Here is an 18,583-nt window from a genome sequence, read left to right on the forward strand (position 1 = left end):
CTGGAGCCTGTGCTCCGCAATGGGAGAGGCCACAACAGTGAGAGGCCCGTGTACCACAAAAAAAAAAAAAAATACAAAGGATTATAAGAGACTACTACAAACAACTATATGCCAATAAAATGGACAACCATGAAAAAATGGACAAATTCTTGGAAAGCTACAATTTTCCAAGACTGAACCAGGGAGATTTAGAAAATATAAACAGACCTATCACAAGCAATGAAATTGAAACTGTAATTAAAAATCTTCCAACAAACAAAAGCCCAGGACCAGATGGCTTCATAGGCGAATTCTATCAAACATTTAGAGAAGAGCTAATACTGATCCTTCTCAAACTCATCCAAAAAATTGCAGAGGGAGAAACAGTCTCAAATTCATTCTACGAAGCCACCATCACCCTGATACCAAAACCAGAAAAAGACATCACAAAAAAAGAAAATTATAGGCCAATATCACTGATGAACATAGACACAAAAATCCTGAACAAACTACTAGCAAACAGAATCCAACAACACATTAAAAGGATCATACACCAGGATCAAGTGGGGTTTATCCCATGATAAATCAATGTGATACACCACATGAACAAATTAAGGAATAAAAACCATATGATCAACTCAATAGATGCAGAAAAAGCTTTTGACAAAATTCAACACCAATTTCTGATAAAAACTCTCCAGAAAATGGGGATAGAGGGAACCTACCTCAGCATAATAAAGGCCATATATGACAAACCCACAGCAAGCACCATATTCAATGGTTAAAAAACTGAAAACATTTCCACTAAGATCAGGCACAAGACAAGGATGTCCACTCTCACCACTCTTACTCAACATAGTTTTGGAAGTCCTAGCCACAGCAAACAGAGAAGAAAAAGAAATAAAAGGAATACAAATTGGAAAAGAAGAAGTAAAACTGTCACTGTTTGCAGATGACATGATACTATACATAGAAAATCCTAAAGATGCCACCAGAAAACTACTAGAGCTAATCAATGAATTTGGTAAGGTTGCAGGATACAAAATTAATGCACAGAAATCTCTGGCATTCCTATACACCAACAATGAAAAATCAGAAAGAGAAATTAAGGAAACACTCCCATTTACCACTGCAAGAAAAAGAATAAAATATCTAGGAATAAACCTGCCTAAGGAGGCGAAAGACTTGTACTCAGGAAACTATAAAACACTGATGAAAGAAATCAAAGATGACATAAACAGATGGAGAAATATACCATGTTCTTGGATTGGAAGAATCAACATTGTGAAAATGACTATATTACCCAAAGCAATCTACAGATTCAATGCAATCCCTACCAAACTACCAATGGCATTCTTCACAGAACTAGAACAAAAAACTTTACAATTCGTATGGAAACACAAAAGACCCTGAATAGCCAAAGCAATCCTGAGAAAGAAAAACGGAGTTGCAGGAATCAGGCTCCCCAACTTCAAACTATACCACAAAGCTACAGTAATCAAGACAGTACAGTACTTGCACAAAAACAGAAATATAGATCAATGGTACAGGATAGAATGCCCAGAGATAAACCCACACATATATGGGCACCTAATTTACAATAAAGGAGGCAAGAAAATACAATGGAGAAAAGACAGCCTCTTCAATAAGTGGTGCTGGGAAAACTGGCAAGCTACATGTAAAAGAATGTAATTAGAACACTACCTAACACCATACGCAAAAATAAACTCCAAATGGATTAAAGACTTAAATGCAAGACCAGACACTATAAAACTCTTAGAGGTAAACATAGGAAAAACACTCTTTGACATAAACCACAGCAGGATCTTTTTTGACCCATCTCCTAGAGTAACGGACGTAAAAATAAAAATAAACAAATGGGACTTAATTAAACTTAAAAGCTTTTGCACAGCAAAGGAAACTATAAACAAGACAAAAAGACAGCCCTCAGAATGGGAGAAAATATTTGCAAATGAAGCAACAGACAAAGGATTAATCTCCAAAATATACAAATAGCTCATGAAGCTCAATATAAAAAAACAAACAATCCAGTTAAAAAAAATGGGTGAAAGACCTAAATAGACATTCCACCAAGGAAGACATCCAGATGGCCAAGAGGCACATGAAAAGATGCTCAACATCACTGATCACTGGAGAAATGCAAATCAAAACTACGAGGTATCATTGCACGCTGGTGAGAATGGCCATTATCAAAAAGTCTACAAACAATAAATGCTGGAAAGGGTGTGGTGAAAAGGGAACCCTCCTGCACTGTTGGTGGGAATGTAAATTGATACAACCACTATGGAAAACAATATGGAGTTTCCTCAAAAAACTAAAAACAGAACTACCATATGACCCAGCAATACCACTACTGGGCATATACCCTGAGAAAACCATAATTGAAAAAGAGACATGCACCACAATGTTCACTGCAGCACTATTTACGACTGCCAGGACATGGAAGCAACCTAAGTGCCCGTCAACAAATGAACGGATAAAGAAGATGTGGCACATATATACGATGGAATATTACTCAGCCATAAAAAGAAATGAATTTGAGTTCTTTGTAGTAAGGTGGATGGACCTAGAGTCTGTCATACAGAGTGAAGTAAGTCAGAAAAACAAATACCGTATGCTAACATGTATATATGGAATCTAAAAGAAAAAAAAATGGTACTGATGAACCTAGTTGCAGGGCAGGAATAAAGAGGTAGACATAGAGAATGGACTTGAGGACTTGGGGTGGCAGGGGGAAGCTGGGGCAAAGTGAGAGTAGCATCGACCTATATACACTACTGAATGTAAAATAGTTGTCTGGTGGGAAGCAGCCACACAGCACAGGGAGATCACCTTGGTGCTTTGCAATGACCTAGAGGGGTGGGATAGGGAGGATGGGAGGGAGGCTCAAGAGGGAGGGGATATGGGGACATATGTATGCATACGGCTGATTCACTTTGTTGTGCAACAGAAACTAACACAGTATTGTGAAGCAATTATACTCCAATAAAAATCTATATAAAAAAAGAAAGTCTTACCAAGAAACAAACATTCAAGTGTACATCACATTACAATTAATTATCAGCAAAACAGGCGTTATGTACATCTTTCATACGTAGAACAACCAGAAGGCTAATTCCATCAAGTGTGATTTATTTAAATAACAATTCAAATGCACGCTGTAGGTAAACCAGTGTAGCAATATGAAAATATAGAATTCCAAGAATATCCAGCAACCTAAACATGCATCTAATAACACAGAGTATTCTGTAATACTAAAAAAACATTGACTTTTAAGTTGGGATGATTTATTTGCACTTAAAAATACAATTTTTAAGATGACATCTGTTTTCAAAAATGTCATAATGTTAAAAACAGGCTACAGGAACTGATGTCTTCATGTTGAAAATTTAGATCTCATATCAGCATGAGCTTACACATCATAGATGATAACATTTTAACACAAAATCAGCAAACGAATACTCATTTGGGAACACAGTTTTGATATTAAAAATATCAGAAGTTCACAGTTTTCTTCTTCCTTCTAGACTTATATTGATAAAATGCTTTTATAGCTACAATCTATTTCACTTTCTAGTACCAGATCCAATGCCTACTTGATCAGCAGATGGATGCTACTAAACACGTTTATCTTACTTAGAACTCACACATCATCAATTTCTAAAAACATTTTGCTCTTTAAAACTGTGACCGCTGGGAACAGGGAAGATCAAATGTAATGAGAAGAGAAAAAGTGAGATAAAATGCTGAAAATGTTTACTAATAAAACAATAAATTATAAACTATATACAGGTAGCTTTTATGATTCAACAGGAAACTATACATTGATTTGCAAAACGCTATGGCCTGTAACTAAAATCCCTCTACATGTTAAGGTAACATGAAGGGTTTTTAGGTGACCAGATCACTAGACAGGTTTGTGTGTTTTAAGGCAAAGAAAAATTTACCAAGTGAAGTACCTATAAAATAAATTTGCTTTGGAAATAAATCTCAGTAATAAAATAATACTTCTCACTTATTAAATATATATTTTGCCTTTACATATGATTTAGCAACTTACATCAAAAATTCGAGAGTTCTATGAACATCTGCAAATAAATATTTTAAAACACAAGTATATAAATGAATCAGCTGGTATTCATTCAGGTGTTTGGATGGTAGCAGTTAGCAAAGGAAAAAAATAATAAACTACTTAGTTATAAAATTTTCCCCTAACATAGCATGAGAATGCAACATATTGTTGAGAATTAAGCAATTTTTCTGAGCAGCACACATCAGTGAAATACATGTGTTCTCCTTCTGCAAATCTTAGTTACACAGAACCCAATGGTACTGTTTTCTTAAGCCATTAAATTAATAGCCTAAGATTTATAATGCTTGCCATAATCTCTCTTTTCATGTAAATTATTTTCTTAAAGCACTAGATAGAAAGCAGTTGTCTACTATGAAGAATAAAATCACTTCCGGAAAAAAATGGAGTAACTAATGAAAACATTTTAAACTCATTTACTATACCCAAACTTGCCACCTGAACACTTAGCTCCAATAAAGATAAGAATGAATTAAAACATCTGTATGACTCCAAAGCAGGAAGTGTCATCCCTTCAAAATGCGGAAGACCTTCCGGCATTTCAAAATAATAGAATTCCTTTAAAACTGAAATAAGCAATATTCTTTAACACGTTCATTTTATCCAATTTCTCTGGCGTTCAGTTCTGTTACACTGAGACCAACTTTTTTTCCCCTAAATGATACTACACAGGCTACCAATAATTAAAATTAATTTACTAAAATATATTAAGTAGCAATAAAACAAAAGCTCCCACTGAGATATACCAGCATCCCTTATATTAGTCATTTAAATTATGTGTGTCTAAGAACTATTGGATTAACATACAAGGTATATTGTATACTAATATGCAACAAAGTTTTACTTAATGAAGGTATTAAAGTACCTTGAGTTTTCCTATTAAATATCCAATCTGTAGGCACTGGTATGCATTTTTTATTAGCAAATAACAGTGAGGTGGCTACTTTGATTTGCCCATGCAGAGTCGTGTTATAGTATTACTACAGTGTAATTTACACATCTGTAAACTGGACAGAATGAGGGTTGAACTTCCTTTGAAGCTAGATCCACATAGTCCTTCAGAGATGGACCAGGCCAAGAATCCACTCAGCCTTCTCAATCTACTAAATAGTCCCTGCATCACTTCTTTTTGTGGTTATGAAGTTATAAACAGACTGGAATGGACTTTAACATCATCACGGTCAGACAGCAAATGCTCAACATAGAAGATATTTCCCCCATGCTAAATTCTGGTGCGTACTTTTCATTACATTTCAAGTTCTACATTCTGAGGTAACTAAATCTAAGGGATGTAAGGACAAAACTACCGACAATGAGAAGCAGAAACAGGGTTTCACAACAAGCAATCTAATAACACAAAGAAAAAATATGTAAATAATTGGTCTGGGGGATGGGAAATGTGAGAAAATCCTGTGCTCCTTCTGAGAGAACAATATAAAGCATTGTCTATTTAATATTTGTAAGCTGTTTTCTATCTACCTACCTATTGACCTATCTATGTGTCAGATCAAGAAATGTCTAGACATTTAAAATATGTCAATTATATGTATGCATATCACTTAGGTATCATATACATTAAAATATCAATAATAGGCAGCAAAAGATAAATATGTAACTTCAAAAAAACCATCTGCCAAATTATTCTCTAAGTGGGTAACTAGTGCCTAAAAATCTTTAAAGACGATATCGGCCTACCTGAGTCAATGGTGAAACACTGATAATATAAAGGGATTGAAAAGGTCACCCACATTTTCAGAATAATGTTCATCTTAAAAAATATTTTAATCATAAAATCTACTAACATCTCAAAGGTGAGAGTCACTTCCTCTACAACTCTAAGAGTTTGTGCTGTTACATCTCAAAAAGTGAGGAATGTCTGTAAAATCAGATTTAAATAATAATCTTAAAAATAAGATCTCTCAAGTCTAGTATATAAGGAGCTGGGGGGGGAGAATAATAATGTTCAAACATGCCAATGATCAATGATATCTGCAGAATAAACATGATCAAACAAAAGTTTATGGGAACTTAAACAGAAAAAGCAAACCTCAGAGATATATATTTGAACCATGATTGACAATGCAACTATGGTGATTAGGTGATCACAGTAGGCAGCAAGTAAAAGCCAGAACTCCAGGAAGCATGACATTGGGAGGCATATAGAAATGAATGTTCCCTGACTCTCAGCATCATTCCAACATGTGCCACTAGCCATGTTTCAAGTTCTCTATAGCCACGTGTGGCCAGTGGCTACCATACTGGACAGAGCAGGACTGAAGGAGAAACAACACTGTTTAGCAGTTGGGGAGGATGAGATAATTTTCCAAGGACTTACCCGGCTGTCCAGTGGTTAAGACTCCACCTTCCAATGCAGGGGCGTGGGTTCAATCCCTGATCCGGGAACTTAGATCCCCCAGGCCATGTGGTACAGCCAAAAAAAAAAAAAAAAAAATTTCCAAGATCCATTCCATGCCCTATGAATCACAAAATCTTAGGGCATCAGAACAACCACTGGAGTCTTCATTGACTCATTTTAATTAAAGGCATTAGAATTTATGACTTATAAATGTGGATTAAATAACTAGGGAAAAAAGAGTAATATGAAAAAAATAATGAAGAATTAATCAGAATAATGCCAGAAATTTTTCCCGTTGATCACAAAGACCTTTTCAAAATAATTAGTTTTAACGTCCAAAGGAAGAAAAATCTCTATTCGAAAACATCGATAGATTCACTTTAAAGGAATGGATGAGAAGTGAAATCATAATGAGTATTAATAAAAGGGGCTATTAGTGGCTAACACAATGTAACTACCTCTAAAAGCAGTTTCAAAAGAAGAAAAGCTCACTTTTCTTTGAAAGGCGGTAACTTTCTTCTTTACACACATCCCACTGATTTGGAAACCTGATCAAAGACTCACAGTGACCTCAAAGTTCAACTATAACGTTTCCAGGCCAGGTAAGAATGATAGTCACATAGCTCTGCTAAATTTACTCCTTTGCAAAAGAAATGGTTATACTCTTATATTGTTTCAATGATTAAAAATCTTTGATGCTGATTAATCTGCAATTTACCTCCCTATAGCTTCTACTCACTTGTAGTAAAGACATAGCATCAATGAACTTCCTTTTCCTATATAACGTGGGATGTTCTTATATCCAGAAGCACAGAAATATTAAGATATAAGTTCATATAAGAGCTGATATAGCTAATCTTCCATTAACTGTCAAGTGGAAATCATGCCTTCTTTGTCACCAACACCACAAAGCTTAACCTCTACTTGAGTCTTAAGTTTACACAGAACCAATCAGAACTCTGGCTTTTCATTTTAAAAAAAGGTAATTAGGGCTTCCCTGGTGGCGCAGTGGTTGAGAGTCCGCCTGCCGATGCAGGGGAGACGGGCTCGTGCCCCGGTCCGGGAGGATCCCACATGCCGCGGAGCGGCTGGGCCCGTGAGCCATGGCCGCTGAGCCTGCGCGTCCGGAGCCTGTGCTCCGCAACGGGAGAGGCCACAACAGTGAGAGGCCTGCGTACCGCAAAAAAAGAAAGGTAATTATACCAAGAACTACACAAATTGCACAAACTGTCAGATATATTGGCAGACCAACCCCTTCACATATGCCCCTCAAAACAGCAGATAAAACATTGTCACTTCAGTACTCATTCTTCACAGAACACCCTGAATCACAAAATAACTCTAAAAATGCAATATTAGCTGATGTCACAATAAACTAGTGCTGCCATGGTATCTTGAACATGGCAGGAAACATGAATATTTGTAGCATTAATGATATTACAACATTTAGGAGGAGACCTTCAAGATGGCGGAGGAAGGAGACGTGGAGATCACCTTCCTCTCCACAAATACATCAGAAATACAACTACATGTGAAACAACGCCTACAGAACACCTACTGAACACTGGCAGAAGACCTCAGACCTCCCAAAAGGCAAGAAACTCCCCACGTACCTGGGTAGGGCAAAAGGAAAAACAGAGACAAAAGAATAGGGACGGGACCTGCACTAGTGGGAGAGAGCTGTGAAGGAGGAAAGGTTTCTACACACCAGGAAGCCCCTTCGCGGGCGGAGACTGCGGGTGGCGTAGCGGAAGCTTCGGAGCCGCTGAGGAGAGCGCAGCAACAGGGGTGCGGAGGGCAAAGCAGAGAGATTCCCGCACAGAGGATCAGGGCCGACCGGCACTCGAGAGGCTTGTCTGCTCACCTGCCGGGGCGGGCGGGGCTGGGAGCTGAGGCTCGGGCTTCGGTCGGAGCGCAGGGAGAGGACTGGGGTTGGCGGAGTGAACACAGCCTGAAGGGGTTAGTGCGCCACGGCTAGCCGGGAGGGAGTCCGGGAAAAAGTCTGGACTGCCGAAGAGGCAAGAGACTTTTTCTTGCCTCTTTGTTTCCTGGTGCGTGAGGAGAGGGGATTAAGAGCGCCGCCTAAACGAGCTCCAGAGACGGGCGCGAGCCGCGGCTCTCAGCGTGGACCCCAGAAACGGGCAGGAGATGCTAAGGTTTTTTTGCAGCCACCAAGAAGCCTGTGTGCGAACTCAGGTCACTATCCACACCTCCCTCCCGGGAGCCTGTACAGCCTGCCACTGCCAGGGTCCTGGGATCCAGGGACAACTTCCCCGGGAGAACACAAGGCGCGCCTCAGGCTGTTGCAATATCATGGTGGCCTCTGTTGCCGCAGGCCCGCCCCACACTCCGTACCCCTCCCTCCCCCGCGGCCTGAGTGAGCCAGAGCCCCCGAATCAGCTGCTCCTTTAACCCTGTCCTGTCTGAGCGGGTACAGATGTCCTCAGGCGACCTACATGCAGAGGCGGGGCCAAATCCACAGCTGAACCCCAGAAGCTGTGCGAACAAAGAAGAGAAAGGGAAATCTCTCCCAGCAGCCTCAGGAGCAGCGGATTAAATCTCCACAATCAACTTGATGAACGCTGCACCTGTGGAATACCTGAATAGACAATGAATCATCCCAAAATTGAGGCGGTGGGCTTTCAGAGCAACGATATATTTTATTCCTTTTTCTCTTTTTGTGAGTGTGTATGTGTATGCTTCTTTGTGTGATTTTCTCTGTATACCTTTACTTTTACCATTTGTCCAAGGGTTCTGCCTATCTGTGTTTTATTTATTTATTTATTTTTTGGTTGCTCTCTTCATTCTTTCTTTATTACTTTTTAATTTTTTAATAATTATTTTTTATTTTAATAACCTTATTTTACTTTATTTTTTCCTTTCTTTCTTTCTTTTTTTCTGCCTTTCCTAATTCTAAGCCATGTGGCTGACAGGGTCTTGGTGCTCCGGCCGTGAGTCAGGCCTCTGCCTCTGAGGTAGGAGAGCAGAATTCTGGACATTGGTTCACCAGAGACATACCGGCTCCACGTAATATTAAAGGCGAAAGCCCTCCCAGAGATCTCCATCTCAACGCTAAGACCCAGCTCCACACAACGACCAGCAAGCTACAGTGCTGGACACCCTATGCCAAAACAACTAGCAAGACAGGAACACAACCCCACCCATTGGCAGAGAGGCTGCCTAAAATCATAATAAGGTCACAGACACTCCAAAACACACCACCAGATGCGGTCCTGCCCACAAGAAAGACAAGATACAGACTCAGCCTCCAGAACACAGGCACCAGTCCCCTCCACCAGGAAGCATACATAACCCACTGAACCAAACATAGCCACTGGGGGCAGACACCAAACACAACGGGAAGTACAAACATGCAGGCTGTGAAAAGGAGACACCAAATACAGTAAGTGAAGCAAAATGAGAAGACAGAGAAACACACAGCAGATGAAGGAACAAGGGAAAAACCCACCAAACCTAACAAATGAAGAGGAAATAGGCAGTCTACCTGAAAAAGAATTCAGCATAATGATAGTAAAGATGATCCAAAGTCTTGGAAATAGAATAGAGAAAATGCAAGAAACATTTAACAAGGACCTAGAAGAACTAAAGATGAAACAAACAATGATGAACAACAATAAATGAAATTAAAAATTCTCTAGAAGGAAACAATAGCAGAATAATTGAGGCAGAAGAATGGATAAGTGAACTGGAAGATAAAATAGTAGAAATAACTACTGCAGAGCAGAATAAAGAAAAAAGAATGAAAAGAATTGAGGACAGTTTCAGAGACCGCTGGGACAACATTAAATGCACCAACATTCGAATTATAGGGGTCCCAGAAGAAGAAGAGAAAAAGAAAGGGACTGAGAAAATATTTGAAGAGATTATAGTTGAAAACTTCCCCAATATGGGAAAGGAAATAGTTAATCAAGTCCAGGAAGCACAGAGAGTCCCATTCAGGATAAATCCAAGGAGAAACACGCCAAGACACATATTAATCAAACTATCAAAAATCAAATACAAAAAAAAATATTAAAAGCAGCAAGGGAAAAACAACAAATAACATACAAGGGAATCCCCATAAGGTCAACAGCTGATCTTTCAGCAGAAACTCTGCAAGCCAGAAGGGAGTGGCAGGACATATTTAAAGTGATGAAAGGCAAAAACCTACAACCAAGATTACTCTACCCAGCAAGGATCTCATTCAGATTCGACAGAGAAATTGAAACCTTTACAGACAAGCAAAAGCTACGAGAAATCAGCACGACAAAGCCAGCTTTACAACAAATGCTAAAGGAACTTCTCTAGGCAGGAAACACAAGAGAAGGAAAAGACCAACAATAATAAACCCAAAACAATTGAGAAAATGGTAATAGGAACATACATATCGATAATTACCTTAAATGGATTAAATGCTGCAACCAAAAGATATAGCCTGGCTGAATGGATACAAAAACAAGACCCATATATATGTGGTCTACATAAGACCCATTTCAGACCTAGGGATGGAAAAAGATATTCCATGCAAATGGAAATCAAAAGAAAGCTGGAGTAGCAATTCTCATACCAGACAAAATAGACTTTAAAATAAAGACTACTACAAGAGACAAAGAAGGACAATACATAATGATCAAGGGATCAATCCAAGAAGAAGATATAACAATTGTAAATATTTATGCACCCAACCTAGGAGCATCTCAATACATAAGGCAAATGCTAACAGCCACAAAAGGGGAAATTAACAGTAACACAATCATAGTAGGGGATTTTAACACCCCATTTTCACCAATGGACAGATCAACCAAAATGAAAATAAATAAGGAAACACAAGCTTTAAATGATACGTTACACAAGATGGACTTAACTGATATTTATAGGACATTCCATCCAAAAACAACAAAATACACGTTATTCTCAAGTGCTCATGGAACATTCTCCAGGATAGATCATATCTTGGGTCACACATCAAGCCTTGGTACATTTAAGAAAACTGAAATCGTATCAAGTATCTTTTCCGACCACAACACTATGAGACTAGATATCAACAGTAAGAAAAAGTCTGTAAAAAATACAAACACATGGAGGCTAAACAATACACTAGTAAATAACCAAGAAATCACTGAAGAAACCAAAGAGGAAATCAAAAAATACCTAGAAACAAATAATGAAAACACAACAACCCAAAACCTATGGGATGCAGTAAAAGCAGTTCTTAGAGGGAAGTCTATAGCAATACAGTCCTACCTCAAGAAACAAGAAACATCTCAAATAAACAACCTAACCTTACACCTAAAGCAATTAGAGAAATAAGAACAAAAAAACCCCAAAGTTAGCCAAAGGAAAGAACTCATAAAGATCAGATCAGAAATAAATGAAAAAGAAATGAAGGAAACAATAGCAAAGATCAATAAAACTAAAACCTGGTTCCTTGAGGAAATAAACAAAATTGATAAATCATTAGCTAGACTCATCAAGAAAAAAACGGAAGACTCAAATCAATAGAATTAGAAGTGAAAAAGGAGAAGTAACAACTGACACTGCAGAAATACAAAGGATCATGAGAGATTACTACAAGCAACTATATGCCAATAAAATGGACAACCATGAAGAAATGGACAAATTCTTGGAAAGGTACAATTTTCCAAGAGTGAACCAGGAAGAATTAGAAAATATAAACAGACCTATCACAAGTAATGAAATTGAAACTGTAATTAAAAATCTTCCAACAAACAAAAGTCCAGGACCAGGTGGCTTCACAGGCAAATTCTATCAAACATTTAGAGAAAAGCTAACACCAGTCCTTCTCAAACTCATCCAAAAAACTGCAGAGGGAGAAACACTCCCAAATTCATTCTATGAAGCCACCATCACCCTGATACCAACACAAGACAAAGATGTCACAAAGAAAGAAAACTACAGGCCAATATCACTGATGAACAAAGATGCAAAAATCTTCAAAAAAATACTAGCAAACAGAATCCAACAGCACATTAAAAGGATCATACACCATGATCAAGTGGGGTTTATCCCAGGAATGCAAAGATTCTTCAATATATGTGAATCAATCAATGTGATACACCATATTAACAAACTGAAGGATAAAAACCATATGATCAACTCAGTAGATGCAGAAAAAGCTTTTGACAAAATTCAACACCCATTTGTGATAAAAAACCCTCCAGAAAGTAGGCATAGAGGGAACTTACCTCAACATAATAAAGGCCATATATGACAAACCCACAGCCAACATTGTTCTCAATGGTGAAAAACTGAAACCATTTCCACTAAGATCAGGAAGAAGACAAGGTTGCCCACTCTCACCACTCTTATTCAACATAGTATGGAAGTTTTAGCCACAGCAAACAGAGAAGAAAAGGAAATAAAAGGAATCCAAATCGAAACAGAAGAAGTAAAGCTGCCACTGTTTGCAGATGACATGACACTGTACATAGAGAATCCTAAGGATGCTACCAGAAAACTACATGAGCTAATCAATGAATTTGGTAAAGTAGCAGGATACAAAATCAATGCTCAGAAATCTCTTTTATTCCTACACACTAATGATGAAAAATCTGAAAGTGAAATTAAGAAAACACTCTCATTTACCACTGCAACAAAAAGAATAAAATACCTAGGAATAAACCTACTTAAGGAGACAAAAGACCTGCATGCAGAAAACTATAAGACACTGATGAAAGAAATTAAAGATGATACAAACAGATGGAGAGATATACCATGTTCTTGGATTGGAAGAATCAACATTGTGAAAATGACTAAATGACTCAAAGCAATCTACAGATTCAATGCAATCCCTATCAAATTACCAATGGCATTTTTCACAGAACTAGAACAAACTATTTCACAATATGTATGGAAACACAAAAGACCCTTAATAGCCAAAGCAATCTTGAGAAAGAAAACTGAGCTGGAGGAATCAGGCTCCCTGACTTCAGACTCTACTACAAAGCTACAGTAATCAAGACAGTATGGTACTGGCACAAAAACAGAAATATAAATCAATGGAACAGGATAGAAAGCCCAGAGATAAACCCACGCACATATGGTCACCTTATTTTTGAAAAAGGAGGCAAGAATATACAATGGAGAGAAGACAGCCTCTTCAATAAGTGGTGCTGGGAAAACTGGACAGCTACATGTAACAGAATGAAATTAGAACACTCCCTAACACCATACACAAAAATAAACTCCAAATGGATTAAAGACCTAAATGTAAGGTCAGACACTATAAAACTCCTAGAGGAAAACATAGGCAGAACACTCTATGACATAAATCACAGCAAGACCCACCTCCTAGAGAAATGGAAAAACAAAAATCAACAAATGGGACATAATGAAACTTTAAAGCTTTGCACAGCAAAGGAAACCATAAACAAGATGAAAAGACAACCCTCAGAATGGGAGAAAATATTTGCAAATGAAGCAACTGACAAAGGATTAATCTCCAAAATTTACAAGCAGCTCATGCAGCTCAATATCAAAAAAACAAACAACCCAATCCAAAAATGGGCAGAGGACCTAAACAGACATTTCTCCAAAGAAGATATACAGATTGCCAACAGACACATGAAAGAATGCTCAGCATCACTAATCATTAGAGAAATGCAAATCAAAACTGCAATGAGGGGGGGCTTCCCTGGTGGCGCAGTGGTTGAGAGTCCGCCTGCTGATGCAGGGGACACGGGTTCGTGCCCCGGTCCGGGAAGATCCCACATGCCACAGAGCAGCTGGGCCCGTAAACCTGTGCCTCTGGAGCCTGTGCTCCGCAACGGGAGAGGTCACAACAGTGAGACGCTCGCATACCACAAAAAAAAAACAAAAACAAAAAACAAAAACAAAAACCTACAATGAGGTATCACCTCACACCAGTCAGAATGGCTATCATCAAAAAAACTACTAAAAAAAAAAAAAAAAACTACTAACGGGCTTCCCTGGTGGCACAGTGGTTGGGAGTCCGCCTGCCGATGCAGGGGACACAGGTTCGTGCCCCGTTCCGGGGGATCCCACGTGCCGCGGAGCGGCTGGGCCCCCGGAGCCTGTGCTCTGCAGCGGGAGAAGCCACTGTAGTGAGAGGCCCGCGTACAAAAAAACTACTAACAATAAATGCTGAAGAGGGTGTGGAGAAAAGTGAACCCTCTTGCACTCTTGGTGGGAAGGTAAATTGATATAGCCACTATGTAGAACTGTATGGAGGTTCCTTTAAAAAACTAAAAATAGAATCAGCATACGACCCAGCAATCCCACTACTGGCCATATACCCTGAGAAAACCATAATTCAATAAGAGACATGTACCACAGTGTTCATGGCAGCTCTATTTACAATAGCCAGGACATGGATGCAACCTAAGTGTCCATCAACAGATGAATGGATAAAGAAGATGTGACACATATATACAATGGAATATTACTCAGCCATAAAAAGAAATGAAATTGAGTTATTTGTAGTGAGGTGGATGGACCTAGAGTCTGTCATATAAAGTAAGTCAGAAACAGAAAAACAAATACCGTATGCTAACACATATATATGGAATCTAAAAAAAATGGTTCTGAAGAACCTAGGGTAGGACAGGAATAAAGACATAGAGAATGGACTTGAGGACACGGGGAGGGGGAAGGGTTAGCTGGGACAAAGTGAGAGAGTGGCATGGACATATATACACTACCAAATGTAAAATAGCTAGCTAGTGGGAAGCAGCCGCGTAGCACAGGGAGATGCTTTGTGACCACCTAGAGGGGTAAGATAGGGAGGGTGGGAAGGAGACGCAAGTGGGAGGAGATATGGGGATATATTTATATGTATAGCTGATTCACTTTCTTATAAAGCAGAAACTAACATACCATTGTAAAGCAATTATACTCCAATAAAGATGTTTAACAGTAAATAAATAAATGACATTACAACATTTAAAAATCCATTGGATAGATGATCAGGTAACTATAAAAGAAAAGGAAATGAAAATACAAACGAAATAAGAACAAATAAAGGAAAAATCTTAATGGGAGATATGAATTTTTATATTTGTTTTGGTAATGCAGAGTTAAAATAAAACAAAAATAACTACCATTACCTTAAATCGTTTCCATTTCATACCAGAAAGTGCATTTTTTACTCACTTTTGCTCTGACTTGTAGCTTCTCACAAAAGCAATATAACCGTTTTTTTAATTATTAAAAAAAATAATAATAATGCTACCAAAACTCTTCTAAGAACTTTGGAGACTTTTTTCCCAAGTAATATTCAAAGAAATTTTTGAGCAGATTTTCCCTTACTAGTTGTAATGACAGTTATTTTCTCTTTTATTTGGTCCTAATGTAAAGTTATATAATTCCTATTAATAGCACATGATGAATCTACCACCAATATTATCTGAAGGGGTGGAACTCCGAGTTGAATTGTATTCATCATTTTCCACTGGAAAAACATCCTCAGTATTGGCCAAGAATTAGTACCTTAAAGAAAACAAGACCAAATACCTGCTGGATACAGGCTTATATAGCAGGGAATAAACAGCAAGGAGCAAATTCACAATGTGAGCTCATGTCAGTGCCAAACACTTCAAATAAATTTAAACTTGTCTGAATCTCCACACTTTCATTTTATATCAGAGACCACAGACTCAAGCCAATACTTTTGTTTTGATACTGTAATACATACATAAAAACCGTAACTGTTACAACAACTCATATTCATGCAGCCTTTCAGTTTACAAAAAGCTATCATATGCATTATCTAATAGAGCCCTCACGAGCACCAAGCTCTGTGTTGCTATCCCCACCAGGGAAACTGAGTGCCAGAAAGGGTCAATGACTTGCTCCACGTAGAGGAAATATTATTAACTAACAGAACTCGGCTCCTGACTGCCAATCTGGGCTGTTTTTGTTAAACTGCAGAGGCTTCCATGACAAGTTATTCTTCAAAATAGAAATAAGACAAAACCCTGATTCATCAATTCATGAACTGTTTTTTGTCACTCTGGATGCAGTCTTGTCCTCAGCCACTGCACATACATATTGGAGAGCTGAGGGGCTGGGGAGGGCAGTGATGATTGTAAAATAAAACACACACTAAGTGGGAATGATCTAGATTAAACATTTTAACATTGTTTGCTGAAAATAAATATCTCAGCCTCAGACCCACAGTTATAAAACTAAAAGAGACCTTGAAATTCATCTGTTCTTTTTCCATTTCACAGGTGAGGAAAATATGGTGATGGAGAGAGCACAGAACTCCCTAAAGGTCACCCCGGTAACTGCCGACAGCAGAGCCAGGACCACACAGAGCTGGCTCTCTTCCACTCCATGCCCTGATTGTGTTTGCAAATTAAAGGACTAAGTACAGTCCAGATATTTACAAGGAACCATCACAGTGCTAGAGAAATGAGCAGATTAGACCTTACACACCAACATTACAAGTGTAAAAATTATTATTTTACATATCATTGAAAGCAGCAGGAACTTTATAGGAAAAATAGTCAACGTATATATTTTAGGTGCTCATTGTTAAGATTAAGGAAATTTTCTAAAATATAACTTTTTTTCCCTTTAGATATATGGAATTTTTTTGAATTTTGTTATAATAATAACAGACTTAAGTACATTCAAAAACAGGATAGGGCTTCCCTGGTGGCACAGTAGTTGAGAGTCCGCCTGCCGATGCAGGGGATGTGGGTTTGTGCCCCGGTGTGGGAAGATCCCACATGCCGCGGAGCGGCTGGGCCCGTGAGCCATGGCCGCTGAGCCTGTGCCTCCGGAGCCTGTGCTCCGCAACAGGAGAGGCCACAACAGTGAGAGGCCCGCGTACCGCAAAAAAAAAAAAAAAACAAAACACAGGATAGTCTCTCAAAACTGTCACCACCTGTAACTTACATGAAGAATAAGAAACAATAACATTTCATCACCTTTTCTAGATACAGGTCTTTCAACCTATTACCTACATTACCTGTCCGGTTCACACCATTGCCTGTCTTTTTCAGGAGTTTTCGGAAAGTTATTGAGCTATTTTGAATGTAGGTGATTCTTATTTCCCCTCTGAAACTTAAATGCTAGGCAACAAAATATCTCTGAAGTTTAACTGACCGACATGCTAAAAATGCTTAGGTTGTAAGCAAGCCATTTGCTACTTACACAATATTCATTTCCACATTAAAAAAATAAATAATCTAATTATACTTTACTGTACCTGTGAGTCCTTTAAAAGACTTTTCACTCTCCAATTCAAATCGGATATGAAATTCTTTTTGGAGATGCAGAATATAAGAGTTTTCTAGATATTATTGAACATCATTCCATAGGAAAAAAAACCCATTTATGTAGACCAATAGTAAACCACACAGATGATAGAAAATATTGACAGTAAAATTAGTTTTTTGTCTCACATTTACAAGATCATTTTTCCACTTTAATACAAGGTCTAATCTATAGCAGATGCCGGTACTAATTGAAAGAAAATTCCATCCTTCATGTTCTGATCAATCTGAGGACGGTTTTTTCCAGAGGTGAAGAGCTGCCTGAATTCTGAAGTGTAGTCTGGACTCCAGTGAGTAATCTTTGTAGTTATTTCTAAAGATAAATAACAATAATATTGTAATGTCAAAATTCGTTTATACACCAGGGCACCACCACCCTCCTCCCCTCCTCTCATCTTCATTCCTTATTTGCTTTCAAACGTTAATATGCATAACAGTGGATTTTGTTAAAATGCAGATTCTGGTTCTGGGAGGAGATGAGGACTGCAATATTCTGTATTTCTAGAAGCTTCCTGGTGGTGGTCTAAAAAGCATGCTTCGACTAGCAAGGTTTATATGTAATTACCAAACCATTCACAAACAGCAAGAAGGTTACATGGAGGGCTTAACAAATTTTGTGAACTATTTTTAAAGAGTTGACCTCCTTTTCTAAACTGGAAACTTCTGGCAGCCTGTAAAAACAAGGTGAACATAATCCTTCACCCCCACCACACACACACACACAAATTTTTATATATATATAGATTTAGATATAGATATAGAAACTCGCACAAAACGACAATTACAACAAAGATAGCAGGATTACTCGGTGACACCAAAATTACTTACTGCAATTCTGATGGGCAAATATCAATGGTTTGATCAATAATTATT

At 38.2% G+C, this 18,583-nt stretch overlaps 1 protein-coding gene across 2 annotated transcripts in view; it reads right to left on the reverse strand.

Annotated features, from left to right (window-relative positions):
• Positions 1–3,115: 3,115 nt before the first annotated feature.
• Positions 3,116–18,583, reverse strand: part of TTC39B (tetratricopeptide repeat domain 39B) — a 148,640-nt gene continuing 133,172 nt past the window's right edge. For both annotated transcript variants that reach the window (XM_067744417.1, XM_067744416.1), the window contains one exon: positions 3,116–18,023. In XM_067744417.1, coding sequence (XP_067600518.1) covers positions 17,933–18,023 — 91 coding nt within the window. In that variant the 3' untranslated portion in view covers positions 3,116–17,932. The remainder of the gene's footprint in view (positions 18,024–18,583) is intronic.

Source organism: Pseudorca crassidens, chromosome 7 (assembly GCF_039906515.1).
Source record: "Pseudorca crassidens isolate mPseCra1 chromosome 7, mPseCra1.hap1, whole genome shotgun sequence".
In the NCBI taxonomy this organism is placed as follows: domain Eukaryota; kingdom Metazoa; phylum Chordata; class Mammalia; order Artiodactyla; family Delphinidae; genus Pseudorca; species Pseudorca crassidens.